A 22,820-nucleotide genomic window follows, 5' to 3' on the forward strand; every position below is an offset into this window, starting at 1 on the left:
ATTGAAGAGAGTACAGAGCCTTCAGGCTGCAGAACAAGAGTTATGGGAATACCCCTTTAATGTTCAGTACAATGTACTGGGAACTGGAAAAAATTCTGAATGTGGTGTCATTGGAAAAATAAATGTAATTGTCCTATTTACCTAGGAGTTTAGTTCACCATGACGTGACCTATATTCTGTGGTCAATAATATCACTGCAATACCAAATGTACCGTATATGGTTTTGATAGATTTTAGTATTTTGAAACTAAAAAAAAAAGCAAACATTTCTTCTTCTAACTTTATATTTGGAGCTATGTGAGGGCACGTTTTCTGCAGGACAAAATGTAGTTTTTATTGGTACCATTCTGCGGTTTCGATCACCTAGCTCCTGAGCAGTCTGAATGCTTCATTGAGTGCCTATGGGACAGATGGAAATAGCCAATCATTGCTCCATTTGATCTCCTCCTAGTGGTCGTGCAGCAAAGAGGAAATGGGTGCTCGGACCACTACTCTAGTAGTCAGTGGATGGATCTGCATGATCCTGTGGATAGATGATAAATTTAATTTGAGGGAAGCCTCTTTGGGCTGGGGACACATTGGGATTTCAGCGGCTATCTCGTGGTGATTTACTGTTGCAGTACAGCAAATGGAATTTAAACTAATCCCATTCACATGCTTTGTAAAAAAACAAACAAACGAAAAAACTGCAGCACAAAGTGGCTTGCTGTGTGAGTTTTAGGCCTGCACACCAGTTGGTTTCAGTTGTGCAGCCATTATCATTGCCTGCTTATCTGCAAAACTGCAGTCACTTAAAGGGAGTCTATCACTGTAAAAACTCATTTTCAACTAAAGGCACGTTGGAATAGCCGTTAAAAAGGCTATTCTTACTCCTACCTTTACTTCCCCCGGAAGCCTCCTCCCCCCAGCGCTCTGAGCACCCCCAGTGTCATACCTGCCACCGCCCCTTTCATGCTTGTGCTCCATCCCCTCCTCCTTTTCTCCATTACTTGTGCCTCTGACACTACGCTGTACCTATCTAAAATCTCGGCATGCGCAATCAGCTCTGCCTCTTGTTATTTTTTGTAATAGCTGTGCAATAGTTTATGCAAGGTTGTAAACTATGTGACACAACATTGTTGCAACATACTAATACCAAAAATACAATGTGACATTGCACTTGGCTTTACGTATCTTGATGAAAGGAGGGAGGTTTCTTGAATTTAGAAGGCAGTGGTAACAAAGGAGCTGTACACACTGGGGACAATTACTGTATCAAGCCTAGGCAATGTCAAGTAGTATTCCATCACCTCTTGCCACAATCTCTTTAAATCCCCCGACTCCTTCACTATTCTTTCGTGGCAATAAAGCATACCATTCCTTCTCGATGCCAGGTAGTCAGTGACGCAATTGGAGTTGTGACAACTTTGACAGAATATCACAGCTAATCCATCCCCAACACCACGGGCATAGACTCCGGTGGGTCTTGGTGTCTCAATTGTTTCAACTTTCATCTTAAGTTTCATCTATTGCAACGGTGAAGACCATGTGCTGTATAGCGGCAAAGCTGCATTGTACTAAAATTACTAGAACCACCAAGAACTGCACGTTTAAAGGTGCAACCATCAAGCCTAAGCCATTTTTGAACATAGTTCCAGTTCTGCATATCTGTGTGTTCAATGTGACGTGTATGTAATTGTAATTCCATAGATGTCCAGGAATTAGGTAAAATTAACCCCAAAAGTGGACGGTTTGTTGGCGCACTGTGGTGTGAAAGGGCATTCCCTGATGGGATGTGGATGGGGCCAGAGGAATGGCTACAGTCTTCATACATTGCTCAGAGAAAAAAAAAAACCTCACACACACCAAATCTGCAACAAAAAAAAGCAGCTTTTCCACATCATGTGGCCTCAGGGTCCATTCACATGGAGGAAAATGGTGAGGAATTTGGTGTGGAATTTTCCACACTGAAAAAAAAGCCTCCCATTGATTTCAGTGGGTTCTGCTGCTTTTTTTTCCCACTAGCAGAAAATTCCACTAGTGTAAAAAAAAGCAGCAGAACCTATTGAAATCAATGGGAGGTTTCTAGCTAATTCCATCCACACATTGCTGAAAAATATGCACATCGGTTCTGGAAATCGCAGAGTGTCAATTTTACATACGGAAACACCGGCGTTTTCACTATAGGTATAATAAAAGCAGAAGGTCTACAGAGGAAACCTCTGTGGACTTCCTGCAGCCGCCATGGTTTTTCCCACAGTGCTTTTTGTTGTGGCCCGTAGGGGCCTTACCCTTAGGGTGGTTGTACATTTTTTTTTCTTTCTTTGGCACAAAAACCGTATCCAGGTGCCAAATGTTGCAGGGTATTCAACAGTAAAATTTAAAAGGTCATACACACGATGTGTTTTTCATATTTTGCGGCTTTTTTTTTTTAGAAATGCAGCTTTTTTGTTGCAGATTTTTCTGTGGTTTTTTGAACCAAAGCCAGGAGTGGATTGAGCAGAAGGTAAAGGTATAAGAGCTTCTCATATATTTTCCATTCCTCCATTCTTGGCTTTGGCTCAAAAAAGCGTAACAAAACATGTTATCCCCTATCCTGTGGATAAGGGTTGGTTCACACTCAGTGGCATAACTAGGAATGGCGGGGCCCCGTGGCGAACTTTTGACATGCCCCCCCCCCCCCAACCGACACCGAAGACCTCGACTGACCCCCTCCTCCGCACTCTATTACAGTCCTATGAAAAAGTTTGGGCACCCCTATTAATCTTAATCATTTTTAGTTCTAAATATTTTGGTGTTTGCAGCAGCCATTTCAGTTTGATATATCTAATAACTGATGGACACAGTAATATTTCAGGATTGAAATGAGGTTTATTGTACTAACAGAAAATGTGCAATATGCATTAAACCAAAATTTGACCGGTGCAAAAATATGGGCACCTCAACAGAAAAGTGACATTAATATTTAGTACATCCTCCTTTTGCAAAGATAACAGCCTCTAGTCGCTTCCTGTAGCTTTTAATCAGTTCCTGGATCCTGGATGAAGGTATTTTGGACCATTTCTTTCTACAAAACAATTCAAGTTCAGTTAAGTTTGATGGTCGCCGAACATGGACAGCCCGCTCTCAAATGATCTGAAAACAAAGATTGTTCAACATAGTAGTTCAGGGGAAGGATACAAAAAGTTGTCTCAGAGATTTAACCTGTCAGTTTCCACTGTGAGGAACATATTAAGGAAATGGAAGAGCACAGGGACAGTTCTTGTTAAGGCCCGAAGTGGCAGGCCAAGAAAAATATCAGAAAGGCAGAGAAGAAGAATGGTGAGAACAGTCAAGGACAATCCACAGACCACCTCCAAAGAGCTGCAGCATCATCTTGCTGCAGATGGTGTCACTGTGCATCGGTCAACAATACAGCGCACTTTGCACAAATAGAAGCTGTATGGGAGAGTGATGAGAAAGAAGCCGTTTCTGCACGTACGCCACAAATAGAGTTGCCTGAGGTATGCAAAAGCACATTTGGAGAAGCCAACTTCATTTTGGACACAAAGATTGAGTTGTTTGGTTATAAAAAAAAGGCGTTATGCATGGCGTCCAAAAAGAAACAGCATTCCAAGAAAAACACATGCTACCCACTGTAAAATTTGGTGGAGGTTCCATCATGCTTTGGGGCTGTGTGGCCAATGCCGGCACCGGGAATCTTGTTAAAGTTGAGGGTCGCATGGATTCCACTCAGTATCAGCAGATTCTTGAGAATAATGTTCAAGAATCAGTGACGAAGTTGAAGTTACGCTGGGGATGGATATTTCAGCAAGACAATGATCCAAAACACTGCTCCAAATCAACTCAGGCATTCATGCAGAGGAACAATTACAATGTTCTGGAATGGCCATCCCAGTCCCCAGACCTGAATATCATTGAACATCTGTGGGATGATTGGAAGCGGGCTGTCCATGCTCGGCAACCATCAAACTTAACTGAACTTGAATTGTTTGTCCAAAATACCTTTATCCAGGATCCAGGAACTGATTAAAAGCTACAGGAAGCAACTAGAGGCTGTTATCTTTGAAAAAGGAGGATCTACTAAATATTAATGTCACTTTTCTGTTGAGGTGCCCATACTTTTGCACCGGTCAAATTTTGGTTTAATGCATATTGCACATTTTCTGTTAGTACAATAAACCTCATTTCAATCCTGAAATATTACTGTGTCCATCAGTTATTAGATATATCAAACTGAAATGGCTGTTGCAAATACCAAAATATTTAGAACTAAAAATGATTAAGATTAATAGGGGTGCCCAAACTTTTTCATAGGACTGTATGTCCCTTAGTAAGCCCTGCACACAGTATTATGTCCCATAGTGGCCCCTGCACACAGTATTATAGCCCATAGTATCCCCTGCACACAGTATTATCCCCCATAGTGGCCCTGCACACAGTATTATAGCCCATAGTGTCCCCTGTACACAGTATTATGTCCCATAGTGGCCCCTGCACACAGTATTATAGCCCATAGTGTCCCCTGCACACAGTATTATCCCCCATAGTGGCCCTGCACACAGTATTATAGCCCATAGTGTCCCCTGTACACAGTATTATGTCCCTTAGTGGCCCCTGCACACAGTATTATAGCCCATAGTGTCCCCTGCACACAGTATTATGTCCCTTAGTGGCCCCTGCACACAGTATTATAGCCCATAGTGGACACCCATAAACAATTAATATACTCCGGGGTCTTTTCAGACCCCAGAGTATAATAATTGGAGACCCCGGGGAATAAAAACATAAAAAAAACCCGGTTTCGCCGCAGAGAGGTACAAAACGCTCACGGGCGCTCACTTTTCAAACCCATTTGCTTGAATGGGTTTGAAAACTGACTGCCGGGTTTCCGTCCCCTGTCCAATTTCTCGGGGTAGAAGACGGAAACCCAGCAGGATTGCCTAAAGCATGCACGTGCACAAGTGTGAACCCGCCCTAACAGGTGTGTAAAAGGGTCCATAGAGAATGCACACTACTAATTATTTTTTTTTTTAATAAAATCTTTAATGAGTTACAATTACTTTGCAAAACAATATGGAATAAAATAAACAAAACTGATTCTCTCCATCCCCCACACGGACGTGTAGAAGTACTGTCTTCACTTGCAGTATCTATCTGCTTTTAATTTTGATCTCCTGTACAGAACAGAAAAAAAATTAGTATGAGGCTGATAAACACATCTGAATTACATATTTCAATGACCTGCAAAGTATTAATAATAATTTGTATTACTCTTACACAGATAGTACTATTTGTATGTGCGGTTGGGATGTCCATCCATACTGAGGTCACTGGCAGCCACAATCACATAACATTACTATGGAGCATATTAACAAATCTAACTGGTAATGTAAGGGAATGTTCACACTGCCAAATGAATCCCTAAGGCCACATTCATTTTTGGCATTGCATAATTTTTTTTTTTACTACTGAAACCTATTGCATACATTGGCATATGGCATTGGCTATACGGTGTCCAAATTTAAAAAATTTACAGTACACGCCTTAGTGTATGTAAGATCATGTGTTCATGTTTTCTGACACAAAGGGACGACAATGCTGCTGATAGTGCCTGCCACTTTGTCACTACTGTACATCGCAGCAGGTTAGTCACCAGTGAGTGTATGGAAGCTAATCCTAACAGGTGAGTATTCCTATTATTCCAATAACAGTGTCATCTCGCCATATGTAAGGTAATTCACATTTCTCTACTGCCACCAAGCCATAATGAAAGGGAATGCATTTAATATTAACAATCACATACAAAGATTTTATCCAGTTAGTAGAAAACTGGATTAAAAAGCTAGAAAGGCAATTTTTGTTATAGGAAATGTTAATGGACTACTTCAAGCTAACAGCGGAGAAATCATTAGGACTTAGTGAAAGTCAGACAAGCATATAATGGGGGAGCTGAGGTGTGTAAGCCCGCCATCTCCAGCCCTAGTATGTTTGTGATGGTATATAACATCAGGTCATGTCACATTGGTATTCATTTCATGTGTTCTACTTCTGAACAGCTTTGAACATTCAGTATTTAAATGTCGACAGAAATACAATGTATATTTAAGTGACATGCAATACAGTGCAAATGTTTTAGGCAGTGTCAATAGTACATTTGTCATTTAATAAAAATAAATGAATGAGCAAAAGAGAAATCTAAACCAAATCAATATTCGGTGTGACCTCCCTATGGTGGAGGAGTCCTGGAAGTGATGATATGGACCTCACAGACCAGTGATCTTGGCATCCTCCATCATTCTTCAAAGCATTCTTACTTTACAGCAATTTTCCACACCTTTTAAGGGGCTCTATAACTGGGAAAAGTCATTTTTAACTAATCACATCCTTGCATAGCCTTTAGAAAGTCTATTTCACACCTACCTTTAATATGTAAATTGCCTCAGTGCTTTCTGAATAAGTCCGTTTTTATTCATATGCTAATTAGACTGATGCACGATGCATTGTGCACCCCTTTGCTAATGTTTCCTATGCACAGGCTGCTGCTGATGACTCGGCTTCCTGTTTGCACACACATAGGAGATAATAGCAGGGACGAGTGCTGATGGGAACTTCCTGTGCTGGCTGGAAGCTCATCAGCATATGAATAAAAACAGACTTATTCAGAAACCACTGAGGCAATCTATATACTAAAGGTAGGTGTGGAATAGCCTTTCTAAGGGCTATGCAAGGATGTGATTACTTAAAAATGACTTTTCCCAATGATAGAGCCCCTTAACTTTTTCCCAGTATTGTATTTTAACGGTAGCATAAAAAACAGTGATCTCATAATTTACCTGTCCAGAAGTGCCTCATGGAAAGAGCCGTCCTTCCTGGCCTTTTTGAGTTCCTTGTGGTCTTCCTTGCTTATTTTAATTTTATGGTCTTGAAAACTTTGAAATTTCTTACTGCAAAATAATCAGAAAGTGCATAAAATAAATGTACACATTTACAGGTATGATTCCCATCCACAGTACACAGGGACATGCAGTCTCCTCTCTGTCCTTCTAAGGCTTAGTGCACTTCTGCATTGTCGCAATGTCTGCCTGAAATTGGAGGGCTTCTTCCTCATTAGCCAAAGTGGTGCTACTATGGTGGTCCTCTGACGGCCCAGAACAATGGATAGGCCAGCGCTAATGTGATCCTAGAGTAAGAGCTTTTTCGAAGTCACACAGATAAAAAAAAATATTACCTAGATATAAACACACATACTGGGAAGAAGGTAGTGATCTTTCACTCCTGGCCACTATGGTCTGTATGTGTGCCTGTGCAGTATAGTAAGTAACACTGTGGTGGACAACGGAGGTCGGTAAGGTGGCTAAAATCTAGGAGCAAAAGAAGCACTGTGGGACAAGGTGACTGACACCTGAGAGGGGAGAGGCAATGCGGCTGACACCTGAGAAGGGACGGGCAATGCAGCTGACACCTGAGAAGGAAGGGTCAATGCGGCTGACACCAGAGAGGAAGGTTGGGGGCACTGTGGTTAACATATAATGGCGGAGGTCTGTGGCTGAGACATTATTGTATAGGGAAGGCAACATGGCCGACAATTGAAGGGAGAGAAGTGCACCCTGCATATGACCTAGGGATGACCCCATTTTAATCTCAGTCTTTTAATTACATATTATACGTATGTCTATCTCAACATCACATATTTTCTAGTTCAAAACTAAGGTTTTTGTGCTCTCCCTTGAATCTTATTTATATCTTCTATACAATCTGTACTTTGGCGAGAAAGTAATGACATAGCATCATTAATGTCAAATATGCAAAAAAATGATATGGAAGCTTCATCCTTACAGAAGATAAAATCAGCTATAATCCTCTAGGTAATGATGGTGAATAGACAGCAAATTCAATGAATGACATCGCTCACAAGATAGCGCGCACCGGAGCTTACGCTGTGGTAGATGCCACCATTTGTTTTTCTGAATAGGCCTTCACTGTATTTGACACACAGATGTTACAGACCTTGGAGTCACTCCCATTGTAAGTAACAGCGATCTGCTGACATGTGTCAGTCTCTGTGGTTCATTTTTGCATATGGAACCTCCTTGACAAGTGCAGGAAATGGTACGCTACTGCTTGTAAAGGGAGTAATTCTAACATTATTTCCCCTCTCCAGATTTATCACTGTAGGGGTGAGTTCACAATGATAGTGTCCGTTAAAAAAATAAATAAAAAAACGGACACCTATCATAACTGACATTAACTGACACTAACTGAGGTTAATGTATCGTTTTTCAACTGATACATTCAGTCAGTGTCTGTTAATGTCCGTTTTTATACTGTCCATTTTTTTTGCTTTTGTTTTTTTCTGCTTTGTGAGTATGCAAAGAAAAAAACAAAAACTAAACCAGACAGTAATAAAGGACTGTATAATGGACGCCCGGCCATTACTTATAGACATTAATGTTAAAACATAACGCACGCTTGACATCCATCATAAAACCCTTAATTTTCAAGGACACAAAAGTCCTGCACCCCGGATTTTTGTGTCTTTGAAAAATAACGGACATGTGACGGATTTGGCGTAAACGGACACTAAAGGACAACAGATAAAATCCCATTGTAATCAATTGGATTTTTAATGGATTTGTGACAGTTCTGCTAGAGTCCGTTGTTAAAATCTTGTAACAGACACTAGCAGCGGACACTACAGACTCTCACCAGCGGTAGTGTGAATGTATCCTAAAATAAAATCTGCTACTTTCTAATATACACTGGGTTTTAATTCCAAACAATTTTAAAGATCTTTGTTTGCTGTCAGTGAATGAGAAGCCACTTGTTTTGTGTTCAGAAGCTGCAAACTTATTAATAGCTAGTCCTGCTCTCAGTACAAAAATGTTATTTCCAATTCAGCATTGCAATGCTAATTCTGTATCTCCCATCCTCGTCCATGGCAGTTATGGAAACAACATAGAGCAGTGCTCCTCTGCTGTCCCTGTAAGTCCTGCCCAAGGGGTCATGGGTGGGGAACAGATACTTCCATCTAGGCAGTGATTTCCAGAGATGGTTATAGCCCTTTAAAAGGTGGATACACTTGTAATCGGCCTAGGCAATGCTCTGTAAATTAGGCTCTGTTCACATCTCCGGTGTGTTCTCCATTATGAACGTAAACCCCAATGCTATTGCCTGACAGATCCCACTGACCTATAATGGAGTCTGTCTAGTTCCACCAATGTGCCTGTCACTTGGAAGGGAAAAACGGAGCTGATAGAGGTACCAAATGGCAGCTGTGACTATAGCCAAAAACACAGGAGCAGCAGCAGCAGCATAAATCTCTCTGACAGGTTATTACAAAGTATTGTAAATCTATCAGTCCAAGTCCAGGTTGTTTAGCTCACAGAGCATTTCAATGGCTGGATACAATTGTATTCACTGAGAAAAGGACTAGTTATGGATGTTCAGCCTCTGGATGTAAACAAAAGTGTTCTCATTCCCAGAGATCTTAAATAAGAGTGAGGAATGGAAAGATGGTATTTCTGCAATTACTTGTAAAGCTATTAAAAGCACAAGATTCAGCTTACACATAATTGAGTTCACATTGTTTAACATTGCCCCTATCTTCATCTGCTAAGTTGTCTTCTCTCTGTGATTCACGTTCTGTACAGCATCGGATCTGCAGAAAGAAAAGAACATAAAGAGATTATATTCTATAATTACTCAGGACTGCCATTACACATGACACAAAGGGGTAGTCTGGTAGTTTTAAGCTATCCCCTATTGCCTGGAAATGGAGAATTAAGTGATCAATGTGTATACTCTATTGGACCTCCTTGTGTTTAGCCATTGTTTCTCAGTGTTAGTACCCTATCTGGTCATGAGAACGGAGATCCCATTCACCCACCTCAATGGAGCAGGAGATCAAGTATGCATGTTGATCTTCCATTTATCTCCCCTTACTACTAGACATGGCCTGGCCATCTCTGGCAGGGTCACCAAGAATGACTGGAATGGCAAAGCATATGATTGATTTGCTATTCTGATCAGTCAGGGAACAGGACCCCCATTCTTGAGATTAGTGAGGGTCCCAGCTATCAGATCACTTAATCCCTATTCAGTGGATGGGGATAACCTAAAACGTAGCTAAACTTTCCAACAACTTTTCATTTTCTGGCAGCAATTGTGACACTAATACATGTTGTAATGTACATTAGTAACAGATTTTTACTCCTTCTCATGAAATCCACTTTCTGTCCTCTCTGTACTCTTTCCCTTGTTTCTCTGACTGCTTCTCACAGGAGTAAGAGCTCTTGTATAAAGCAGGGAAGCTGAGGCGGGCTGAAGGGGCACTAAACAGTCATATTTCAGGCATTATAACAGAACAGCTGACAGATTCTCATGCCAATCCTAATTGTGCTGCACTTGCTCCCAACCACGACTGTAAACAAGTAAAGCTGCAATCTTGGTGTCATATGAATATTATCTTTCATCTGTCACCAGAATTATTGTTCTATGTTTTACAAAGCCTGAGATACAGCTATCTGAAGTAGGAATGGACAATTTTGACAAAAAATAACATCTCAATTTCATTCAACCCTAGGTATGATTTTCAATTTGAACCTTGAATTTTAGTTGCCAATTTCTGAAACTCTTGACTTTTTTCTGACCATGTATGCAACTGAGCAAGGTGTCTTTTTCTTTGCGGCACAAGATGTAGTGCAGGACAACAGGGATCCAGCAGTTAGGGCACTCACTCTTGCTTTTGAGCGGGTGCCGTACTGAAAGACCCGCCAGAAGGGGCAAGTTTCATTTAACAATTCTGTTATAAAACAGAATAGACAGACTCCTTAAGGGCGAATTGATCCCAAATTGTCACCAAACCCAAAAGTGACCCTCAGACTCAGCTCCCCTGCATTATAAAAGAGTCTGTACATCCCTACTCTAGAAGAGGCGCTGAAAGAAACAAGGGAAAGCATACAGAATGGTCAGAAATTAGATTTCAGCACAGGATTTCACAGAAAGGAGCCAAAATCTGTTAAAGTATAATTATTATTGCCACAAATGCTGCCAGAAAATCAAAAGTTGTTCAAAAGTTTAAAATAACTAGAATAAGACTTTAAAATATCTAGAATACTGCTTTAGAAATAAAATTCTAGTTGTTTTCACACATCATAAAAGGGCTTAGGTCATAAAGCATCTTTTTCCCCCCCTGGAGATATTTACTATACTTTGCCATATAGGTTTTATGAATTTTTTAGATTTTTCCTCTAGCCATGAATGATGCTTGCAGGAAACTTAGACGCACCGTGCTAAATTGTTAGAAAATTAAACATTTGGTAAACAAACTGTAGGCTACTCTTTTATAGGTCACAGTAGTCTAGGGTGACTTCTCATATTCCTAATCATTTATGTAACGACTACAAACTCAATATCGATTTCAGCTCCTGCAGAACTGCTTTTTGGAGTGCGAAGGGGAGCATGAATCGTCTTAACAATTAAAAGCTTTCTCTTTGTTGTGCCACCATGTCATGAGTTTTTAAAGATAAAAAAAAATGTTATAGGTTGTAATAAAGTTTAATATGATGTTGATATGAAAAATGCATGTTGTTGTAAAAAAAAAAAAAAAAAAAAAAAAGGAATAACTAGTAGATAGGGAACATAAATACCTTTATCATCTCGGCATCACCTGCTGTCTTACTGTATGCTACCAAGTCTCCTTCTTCATTGCAGCCGACAAAACAGCTGTTTGATGCCATCAAGGCCATTTTCCCCTGAAAGTAATCAGAGAACCCCTTGTCAGTTTAATCCATCGGCACCTGCATTATAATACCTAATGTATTACAGATCTAATAAGAAATGCTGAAAATGTCATAAACTGCTCTAAGCGCCATTTTGGAAGCAGGAAGTCGTAATACAATACACAGTCATTTTTATCTGAGTACTCATTGGCATTAACCTGGTGTCAGTCTCCAAATTTTATATATAACTTATCAGTAAAAAGCCTTTCTCTACTTTCCTGCTCTTTCATTTCCCTGCAAAAATTGCACAATTCAGTGTGCAGGCCCTTTTTGGTAAAGTTAGGCTGCAGTTTATAGAAGGAAGGGGTGGGACAGGAAAATGGCCGACGGACATGCACAGTCGGTGCATTTGGACCAAGAGAAGAGGAGCGCGAGAGAAGAGGTGTGAGGCAGAGAAGAAGATAGAGGCTGTCGTCGGAGTTTTCTCTCGCAGCATTGGAGACGCCCCTAGTGCTGTTTGAGAGAGGGGGAACGCCCCCAGTGCTGCGAGAGAACTCATTTGCATAAGGAAAAAAGAAGAAATTTCTCAGGAACGTCAGCGCAGATCAGAATAATCAAGGTAGGAGAAGAATAGACTATCTTAAGGTTATTCCTACGTGCATTTATTGTATTATGATAGAATCCCTTTAACAGTACGCAGTAAGCTTCCCTAATATTTGTAACAAGCATCCAGCATGTTATCTTTTATTGCTGTGACTTTGCAGTACAAACCAATGAGCACTGCAAACATATCTTACAAACCTAATTCGTGCTACATTTTGACCCAACAATAACTAGATGAGAATACACGCTACAGATTTATCTGGATATTAGAACTTACATCCTGAAACACAGGCTCCCACTGCTCCCTAGCACCGATGGCATCTGAACGACCAAGGACTAGGCCATCGGAGTTTATTCCCAGATACTTCCCATATCCAGACTTTAGTGCAATCCTTCAAAATACATAAATAAATAATATATGTCCAATAAAGTTCAGTATATGTAGAAATATGATTGCATTGTCATACATGACCATTACCTTGAGTCTGATAGCTTAATAGCTGTGAACTGCTCCGGGGGAGCTGGGCCATCATCATCTGGAAGGAAAGATATGAACATGATCCTATTTAAAAGTAATATTTGAATAATTCATAAGTTATTATAGAGAAAAAAAGTGATTTATCGACTTACCAACTAACTCCCCTACAGCACATTAGAAGACACAGGTTATTTTACAATATTTTGTACCTGCTGCTCAGTAGGTATTCAGCTGAACTGGCTTATTACTGAATTATTCTTGTCAGGCAATGAGTATGTTACAGACTGTAATTCTGCAGCTACATAAGGAATTGCCCATAAACCTAATGGAGTATGACATCATTTATATAACCAGGGATCAGCTGCTATTAAACTACAACTCCCAACATGCTCCATTCACTTATATGGTAGTTCCAAGAACAGCAGAGTTAGTATGCATGCTTGGAGGTGTAATTTCACAACAGATGGAGTGCCGAAGTTGGCTGACCCGAGATATACAGCCCTGTACAATGTCACAACCTAAAGAGTAAGGATTGCAAGTTTCCCCAAATTATTGGCTGTTTGAATGGTGGGTAGGGGGTCTCAGGAAGGGCTTTAGCCTCTTTATTACCAGTCACAGCACTGTATGTTCTTTAGTGGTGGTACCTGGTACTTACTTGTAGTAGGGCTTTATTATGACCTAAATCAATTGGGCATTTTACCTTAATTCGAATTAATGTTGATTATTTAGGCCACACTCCTTTTAGAGTATATGTTGGGCATGCTTGCTCCTGTGTGTCACTCAATCAGAGGCATCAGCAGTGCCTCACATCTTTCAGGGAACTTGAAGAAGACTAGAACCAGTGCCGGTACACAGAGGAGGTGAGTAAACCAGTTTTATATGTTTGCTCATCTCCCATGGGCCTATGATAACTATATTCTGGGGTCTCAAGAGAACCAGAGTATAATAATAGCAGTTTCCATTCGGATATCTTTAGTCTAAACAAAACTGCAGGCAAAAGCTTGTGAATACTGTAACAGACCGACATAAGCAACGTGCACAAAATCACATTGGTTATCTGGATTAACGGTCGATTTTGGATATTTTTCGATTTATTTGCCCAGACCTAACTTGTAGCTCTGTCCCATTCACCTAATTGTTAAATGGATGGCACTGTGCCTAGTAATGATGAGACGGCTCCCTTTCAATTTTACTTCACCAAGAAACCTCCTTAGTACAATTACCTTTATTAGGGCGGGTTCACACCTGCGCCCGGTCTCCGCTTTCAGGTTTCCATCTTCTGCCCGAGAAACTGGACAGGAGAAGGAAACCGGCAGTCACTTTTCAAACCCATTCATGTGAAGTGTCCACCCGTGAGCGTTTTGTGGTCTCCGCGGTGAAAGCGTTTTTTTTTTTTTTTTAAACAGACACAAAGTTGGACATGCAGGACTTTGTGTCTGGTTAAAAAAAAATAAATTGTTTCGCCGCGGAGACCAGAAGACGCTCACAGGCGGACACTGACTGCCGGGTTTCTGTCTCCTGTCGGCAGAAGACAGAAACCTGACAGCGGAGATTGGGAACAGATGTGAACCCGCCCTCACATGATCACATGGTGAACTGCCCAGATCAACCCCAGTTGTGGTCAGCGCTAAACTAGGCCTTGTGAATTATACAGACCACATGCCGACTGACATGACTGGAGGGGAATGCTGCAAAAGCAAACTGTTCTTGTAAATACTCACCCTTGTGCGGGGCTCCGATTGTAAACAGACCAGTGTCCAGAGCATGGATATAAGCTCCTTTGTCCATTTCAATGGCCACTGTGCCTGAAATGTCACCAAAGCATCTGACCACCCACCAATTTCCTGAAATAAATAGATGCGGAATTATAATGTAACACAAACGAACAAAAAGCCCAGTCTTGTGGATGAATACATAACAAATCATATAGACTACAGAGAGGTGGCCATACATGAATGAATAGAAGCTACTATGGAAACTAGTTGAAAGATCATAAAAGTGAAAAACGACCAGTAATAGGAAGCTCTTATTAAAATATCCATCCATGTGAAATATGTATGGTCTGACAAAAAGTAATAATCTAGAATTTATATAGCAAAAAATAGTTTTCTTAAAATTATTACTAGTTCCTGCTGCTCATGACTTTGTTTCTTAGTCCCCGGCCAGTACACTCTCCAAAGCTGACCACAAAGATGACTGAAATTAGTTATTTCCACACTGAGGTCAAGGTTACTATGAAGTAAGTCATGTCTAGAGGACTGTTTATCCAGTCATGACTGTTTTTATGTTATTTCCTATTTCTCCAAGTGTATCTAGGCTATAGTATATCTGAATGTACAAGTCGCAAGATTTCCCACGGCTCAGCAGATTTAATATAATTTAGGTCAGACAGCTCCTAGTCTCTTAATACATCAGGCACATCTTACTCCGGTGTAGGGAAGACCAGTCTTGATAAATCTCTGCCAATGTTTAAGTTTTAATGTGGTCATAATACAAGGATGCTGCCATGCTAAAGACTTCTTCCACAACTTCTACTCACTGCATCCTCCAATAGGCATTAAAGGGGCTATATCAGCAAAATTATGCTGATAGAGCTCCACATGTGTGTGAATAGCCTTTAAGAAGGCTATTCAGGCACCTCTAATCTTATTTTAACACCCCCCCACTCCCCGTTTTACACTAATACCCTAAAAACCAATATGCAAGTTATACTTACCCTGCACGCTGGGCGGTTCATGCACTGGTCAACATCATCTTCGGTCCCGCCTTCCGCTAGTGTCTTCTTCCAGCGACATCCTCCCAGGCTTGCTCTTCCCCGCCTCCATCTTCTTATCTTCCTGCGGGCACTCTGAACTTCCATTAACAAAAACGGCGTCGGAGCGCTACTGCGCAAGTGCGGGATTTCATCACAGCCCGCAGGAAGATAAGAAGATGGAGGCGGGGAAGAGCAAGCCCAGGAGGATGTCGCTGGAAGAAGACACCAGCGGAAGGCGGGACCGAAGATGACGTTGACCAGTGCATGATCCGCCCAGCGTGCACGGTAAGTATAATTTGCATATTGGTTTTTAGGGTATTAGTTTAAAACAGGGGGGGTTAAAATACCATTAACGGTGCCCGAATAGCCTTTTTAAAGGCTATTCAGGCATATATGTGTGGCTCATACGGCATAATTTTGCTGATAGAGCCCCTATAATCTTATTTTTTTTTCACAAGCCACAACTGCTACAGAACAATCATATACGTTACTTTTAGAACAATTATACTATATACTGCTGGGTGAATGGTCCTAGGCTGGAGCAGTAAAACAGGGATCACCACCTAACAGCAGAGAGCATAAATGTGCTCAGACTAACAGTACTGATTATTCGGAAACAATGAGAGATGGAGAAATATTCCAATGTTGCCAGTGGAGAAGTACCTACTGAAATACTGAAGTTGGTAGTGAAAGGTTGGGCTTCGGACAGCGCTGCAGATTACAGCCCCTAATTTCATCTACAGTCCACCCACCACAGGATGAAGGACAGCCCTTTGTCCTCATGCATGCCTAATGATGTCACACTACAACCGGAAGCGCCTCGCTGCATGCTAAGAATGTTGTCAAGCTTTCCATGCCTCCTAGGATGGGACAATTTTCTGATCACTGGGAGGTCTGACCTCTAGCAACCATGAAAATGGGGGTCCACCAAGTCGCCTGTATGAATGTATGATCACCAATCTATTTTCTTTTGACAGAGGTAGCAGATTATAGTGCAGTCCCATAATACTGAAAATAGCAGTAGTCATATGTATACAGCCACTACACTCACAGCAGGGACCCCATGTGACCAGTCACCTACCCCCACCGCATACTGTGGATAGGGCATAAGTGGTGTTTGTCAGAGAATCCTTTCAAATTCAGTAGAGGTCAATACTTTACTCACCAACAATATCCATGGTTTCTTCTTTAGACTCTTCTCTCTTCCTCTTGTTTTTATGTTTCTTCTTGCTGAAAAGAAATCATTAGTTCAGTTCTATGTACACTAAATACACTAGGATACAGCTGAAAGAGGTTTTCAGGCCCATTCTGAGGTCTGAGGGCCACTTCTACTAATCAGCTGTTCGCTGCAACCACAGGGGCTGGAACCAACACAGATAACAGAGACAGAAGCACAGCTCTATTAGGGTAAGGTCAGACGGAGTATTTTGGACCAGATCTTGAGGCGGAGGCCGCCTCAGTTTCCGTTCCAAAATATGGGTAGCCACGACTGAATGACAGTGCACTGTACAGGCATCCAGTTGCACACTCCGCTCCGAATTAGGCCCAATGAATGGGCCTAGTTGGGAGTGTCTTCAGGCCGAATCGCGAGCATCTTGTCTTTGTTTCCCGGCTCCTGGAAAAAAGACTTGACCGGCTCCCATTGATTTCAATGGGAGCCATATTTTTGGTCAGGATTTTGAGGCAGATATGGCCTCAAAATCCTGACCAAGAAACTGTGTGAACTTACCCTTAGGGGGCGTTCACACTACCATTGGTGACCGTCAGTAGTGTCCGTTGCTATTGTCCACTACAAGAATTTAGCAATGGACACTAGCTGAACCGTCAGAAATCCGTTATAATTTCCATTCATTTCAATGGGATTTTATCTAGTGTCCACTAATGTCCATTTACATCCAATCCGTCACATGTTCATTTTTTTTTTTTTTTGCGGACAAAAAATCCTACATGCAGGACTTTTGTGTCTGTTAAGAAAAACGGTTTCATGACGGATGTCAAGCATCAGTTATTCTAACATTAAAGTCTATGGGTAATGGACAGTAACAGACAGGTGTCCGTTAATGTCCATTTTTTACTGTCCGTTTTTTTCTGCACATGCTCAGAAAGCAGAAACAAAAGAATAAAAAACAAAACAAAACGGACATTGTAACAGACACTAACTGATGATAAATTGTCCATTTTTTTTAAACTTGATCCATTAAATGGATCTGTTAAAAAAAAACGGACACATTAACATCAGTTAGTGTCCGCTAATGTCTATGTATGACAGGTGTCCATTGTTTTTTTTAAACGGAATCCATAATGGAATCCAACAGAAGTGTGAACCCTGCCTTAGCTGTGTAGTGGCCAAACTGGGTTACTGCGGCTCACTTCACAATTACTAGGCAGCAGCTTATCTGCTGCAATATGCTTGATGGACCTCAGGATTCCTTTCAGTTACCTGCTGACTTTATATATAACTAACTTTATATATAATATACATATATATATATATATATATATATACATATATATATATATATATATATATATATATATATATATATATATTAGTGCCTACAAGTAGTATTCAACCCCCTGCCGATTTAGCAGGTTTGATAAGATGCAAATAAGTTAGAGCCTTCAAACTTCAAACAAGAGCAGGATTTAGTAACAGATGCATAAATCTTACAAACCAAAGAGTTATGTTGCTCAGTTAAATTTTAATAAATTTTAAACATAAAAGTGTGGGTCAATTATTTTTCAACCCCTAGGTTTAATATTTTGTGGAATAACCCTTGTTTGCAATTACAGCTAATAATCGTCTTTTATAAGACCTGATCAGGCCGGCACAGGTCTCTGGAGTTATCTTGGCCCACTCCTCCATGCAGATCTTCTCCAAGTTATCTAGGTTCTTTGGGTGTCTCATGTGGACTTTAATCTTGAGCTCCTTCCACAAGTTTTCAATTGGGTTAAGGTCAGGAGACTGACTAGGCCACTGCAACACCTTGATTTTTTTCCCTCTTGAACCAGGCCTTGGTTTTCTTGGCTGTGTGCTTTGGGTCGTTGTCTTGTTGGAAGATGAAATGACGACCCATCTTAAGATCCTTGATGGAGGAGCAGAGGTTCTTGGCCAAAATCTCCAGGTATGCCGTGCTATCCATCTTCCCATGGATGCGGACCAGATGGCCAGGCCCCTTGGCTGAGAATCAGCCCCACAGCATGATGCTGCCACCACCATGCTTGACTGTAGGGATGGTATTCTTGGGGTCGTATGCAGTGCCATCCAGTCTCCAAACGTCATGTGTGTGGTTGGCACCAAAGATCTCGATCTTGGTCTCATCAGACCAGAGAACCTTGAACCAGTCTGTCTCAGAGTCCTCCAAGTGATCATGAGCAAACTGTAGACGAGCCTTGACATGACGCTTTGAAAGTAAAGGTACCTTACGGGCTCGTCTGGAACGGAGACCATTGCGGTGGAGTACGTTACTTATGGTATTGACTGAAACCAATGTCCCCACTGCCATGAGATCTTCCCGGAGCTCCTTCCTTGTTGTCCTTGGGTTAGCCTTGACTCTTCGGACAAGCCTGGCCTCGGCACGGGAAGAAACTTTCAAAGGCTGTCCAGGCCGTGGAAGGCTAACAGTAGTTCCATAAGCCTGCCACTTCCGGATGATGCTCCCAACAGTGGAGACAGGTAGGCCCAACTCCTTGGAAAGGGTTTTGTACCCCTCGCCAGCCTTGTGACCCTCCACGATCTTGTCTCTGATGGCCTTGGAATGCTCCTTTGTCTTTCCCATGTTGACCATGTATGAGTGCTGTTCACAAGTTTGGGGAGGGTCTTAAATAGTCAGAAAAGGCTGGAAAAAGAGATAATTAATCCAAACATGTGAAGCTCATTGTTCTTTGTGCCTGAACTACTTCTTAATACTTTAGGGGAACCAAACAGAATTCTCGTGGTTTGAAGGGGTTGAATAATAAATGACCCTCTGAATAAAGTTTTCACAATTTAAAAAAAAATTAAACAAAGAAATAACATTCTTTTTTGCTGCAGTGCCTTTCACACTTCCAGGCTGATCTACAATCCAAATATCACAATGCCAAGTTAATTCCGAATGTGTAAACCTATTAAATCTGCAGGGGGTTGAATACTACTTGTAGGCACTGTATATACCATAACTTTATATATGTACCGTTTGCCATTCTATGTGCCAGTCGAAGTTGGTCATACACATTAATAGAATGTCACCTGACCCTGCCACTCATCTAATGTGTGTGAGGGTGTCCCAACTCTCCTTGTCAGCTGATGTAAAGGGGAAGGAATGATCACGCAGTTAAATTTCAACATGGCAATCCTTTTCTCTTGCAGCAGATAAGCTGCTGCCTAGTAATTGTGAAGTGAGCCGCAGTAACCCAGTTTGGCCACTACACAGTTTGTCCTAAATGGTTAGTAGGCCTAATAGACAATCATTATTATTGTACACAACTGACTTGTTTGGCTCTTACCTTTTATCCTTTACTCCCTTTAGCACCAGCTTGGTGGATTTTACACGAGAATATTCAGCCATGGTAACAATATTTATGCTAGGAATGAAAGCACAACTCGGTGAAAACAGAAAACATAGCACATTAATTAATATATCTATATGTGTCCAAGAGTTCTGCTTAGATTATGGAAACTGTTGCCTCTTTTATCATCACTGTGATCAGCAAAATGTAAGTCTTTATGGTGATCACAGTGAGGCTAAGTTCACATCTGCGTTGGCGTCGTTGCAGATTCCACCAGTGGAGAGAAATGTCCTGCATGGAAAACTTTTCTTTCATCAGTTTCAGTATAAAAACAGCAGAAAACTGAAGGACACCATTATAGACTATGAGGTCTGTAGGTAACTATGGGTCCTGGCAGACCTAAACAACAAAGTACATGGCGCAAGTGTGAACTAAACCTTAAATGAAAATAACTTATAGGGGCTCTATCAGCAAAATTATGCTGATAGAGCCCCACATATGCGTGAATAGCCTTGCAATCAACGCTGGTTCTGCCGGAGGCTCGTCTGTGAGGAGGTGGAGTCTAAAATTGGACCACAATGAAGACTGCTGTGGTCCGATCTTAGGGCCCATTCACACTACGGATACGCTGACTGATTCTGAACGTTAAAACATGTTCAGAATCAGCGCGTATAAAGCAGATCCGATTCATTTCAATGGGAGCCGGCATACGAGCGCTCCCCATAGAAATGAATGGGCTGCTTTTTTCTCTACGAGCGCTCCCATTGAAGTGAATGGGATCTGCTTTATACGCGCTGATTCTGAACGTGTTTTAATGTTCAGAATCAGTCAGCGTATCCGTAGAGTGAATGGGTCTTTAGACTCCGCCTCCTCACAGACGAGCCTCCGGCAGAACCATCGTTGATTGGCTGAATGCTATACACTGGCCAATCAACGCTGGTCAATTCATTCCTATGAGAAAAAGTCAGCTCCCTTGTAACAGCAAGCTGCCAGCTCTCCTGACTAGGAAGGACGAGCCTGCTGCAGAACCAGCGTTGATTTGCCGAATGCTATACACTGTATAGCATTCGGCCAATCAACGCTGGCTCTGAATCGAATATTTACTGCAAATAGCTAGTGGTATTCGATCGAGTACCTACTCGCTCATCTCTAATCAGGACGTGTTTTGAACAAGTGGCATGATAAAACCTTTGTGGACCCAAATAAGGATAAAAGAAGCTTCACAGTCATTGAACAATTTACAATTAGCTGCAACTACTTAGACTAATTTGTGTTTCAATGACTATTGTTGTATTACTTGCTCTACATGTAATAACGCTGCTTTACTAAATAAATACTTGTCATATCTTAATATTATTTCATCATTTCACTAAAACAGTTTGGGGATTTGATCAAATGACTGACTTTGTTTAGGGAAAGGACCCCACAGAGTTGTTATTTTAATATCTTCCGGGATATATATATATATATATATATATATATATATATATATATATATATGTAAAGCACCATGGAATTAATGGTGCTATATAAATAAACAATAATAACAATAATAATATATATATTTACATGTCTCACATGTACATGTCATCATACATAATATATATATTTACATGTCTCACATGTACATGTCATCATACATAATATATATATTTACATGTCTCACATGTACATGTCATCATACATAATATATATCAATCTGTCTTATACAGCAGGTCTAAGCCTTAGATACACACTGTACAAACATACAATGAACACACAGTGCATACAAATAGATACAGATACAGGACAAGCTGTGTTGTGTAGTCCTATACATAGTATACAGTATATACTACACTACACACTACTCACTTGTTTCCGGAACTGCCTCTGCTTCACCACAACACGACACGACGGAAGTTTCCCTGGGCACACGGCTCTTCTGAATGGACAACCATAATCTTACCCTGGAACTAACAAGACGCTGTACAGCCAGACTTCAGTGAAGGAGCGCCCTCTAGTGGCATTTGTACGAACCCGGTGGTTATAAAGACTTGCAATATAAAGCAATAGCAGCCTAGTTCTCTGTGTCTTCACATTGACTAGAGCTCTCTAGGAGCAATAGAAGAACAGACCAGATTCATGGAGTATTAGTGAAAGCTTTGATATTGACATGGGATATGTGTTATTATTATTTACCTATTATTAAGTAGAAGTCCTCACAATTCTTGGTCTGGTGTAGATAACTCCCAACTTTCAAAGGACTGAAAGGAGGATAAAATCCAAATCTAGTTATAAATCACACCTCCAACCTCACCTACGACCCTCTAGGCTCACTCATTCTGAACCACAATCCCGAACAATGTGCCCCTGTACATTGCAACATCCCTTTACAAGCCCTAACATGGTGTCAGGCCTCTTCATGGCCACACACAGTATGAAATCCCCTTTTAGTCCTCACAGTATGATGACGCCATTGTAACCCTCACAGTATAATGTCCCCATTGTGGGTCACACAGTATAACATTAGAGATGAGCGAGTACTGTTCGGATCAGCCGATCCGAACAGCACGCTCGCATAGAAATGAATGGACGTAGCCGGCACGCGGGGGGTTAAGCGGCCGGCGACAAAGCGGAAGTACCAGGTACATCCATTCATTTCTATGGAGCGTGCTGTTCGGATTGGCTGATCCGAACAGTACTCGCTCATCTCTATATAACATACATCCTATTTTAAAAGACAGAAAGCTGGACAGAAGCTTAGATGCGCTGTGTGTGTCGCCGCAAATTTAGCCCCAACCATTTCTACTTTGAC

At 41.2% G+C, this 22,820-nt stretch overlaps 1 protein-coding gene across 2 annotated transcripts; it reads right to left on the reverse strand.

The window, feature by feature from the left end:
- Positions 1-5,036: 5,036 nt before the first annotated feature.
- Positions 5,037-21,965, reverse strand: FRG1 (FSHD region gene 1). Of its 2 annotated transcripts, none has more exons than XM_075258794.1 (10): positions 21,878-21,965; positions 20,024-20,101; positions 16,704-16,768; positions 14,505-14,627; positions 12,784-12,841; positions 12,583-12,697; positions 11,631-11,735; positions 9,549-9,640; positions 6,816-6,926; positions 5,037-5,156 (listed from the first exon to the last, which is right to left on the reverse strand). In XM_075258794.1, the coding sequence occupies exons 2-10, from the start codon at positions 20,083-20,085 to the stop codon at positions 5,120-5,122; spliced, it is 768 nt and encodes a 255-aa protein (XP_075114895.1). In that variant the 5' UTR covers positions 20,086-20,101; positions 21,878-21,965; the 3' UTR covers positions 5,037-5,119. The 2 variants fall into 2 exon arrangements, with proteins under 2 accessions (XP_075114895.1, XP_075114894.1); XM_075258793.1 differs by having other exon boundaries at positions 20,024-20,119; positions 21,878-21,963.
- Positions 21,966-22,820: the final 855 nt, after the last annotated feature.

This window comes from Leptodactylus fuscus, chromosome 1, assembly GCF_031893055.1.
Source record: "Leptodactylus fuscus isolate aLepFus1 chromosome 1, aLepFus1.hap2, whole genome shotgun sequence".
Taxonomy (NCBI): domain Eukaryota; kingdom Metazoa; phylum Chordata; class Amphibia; order Anura; family Leptodactylidae; genus Leptodactylus; species Leptodactylus fuscus.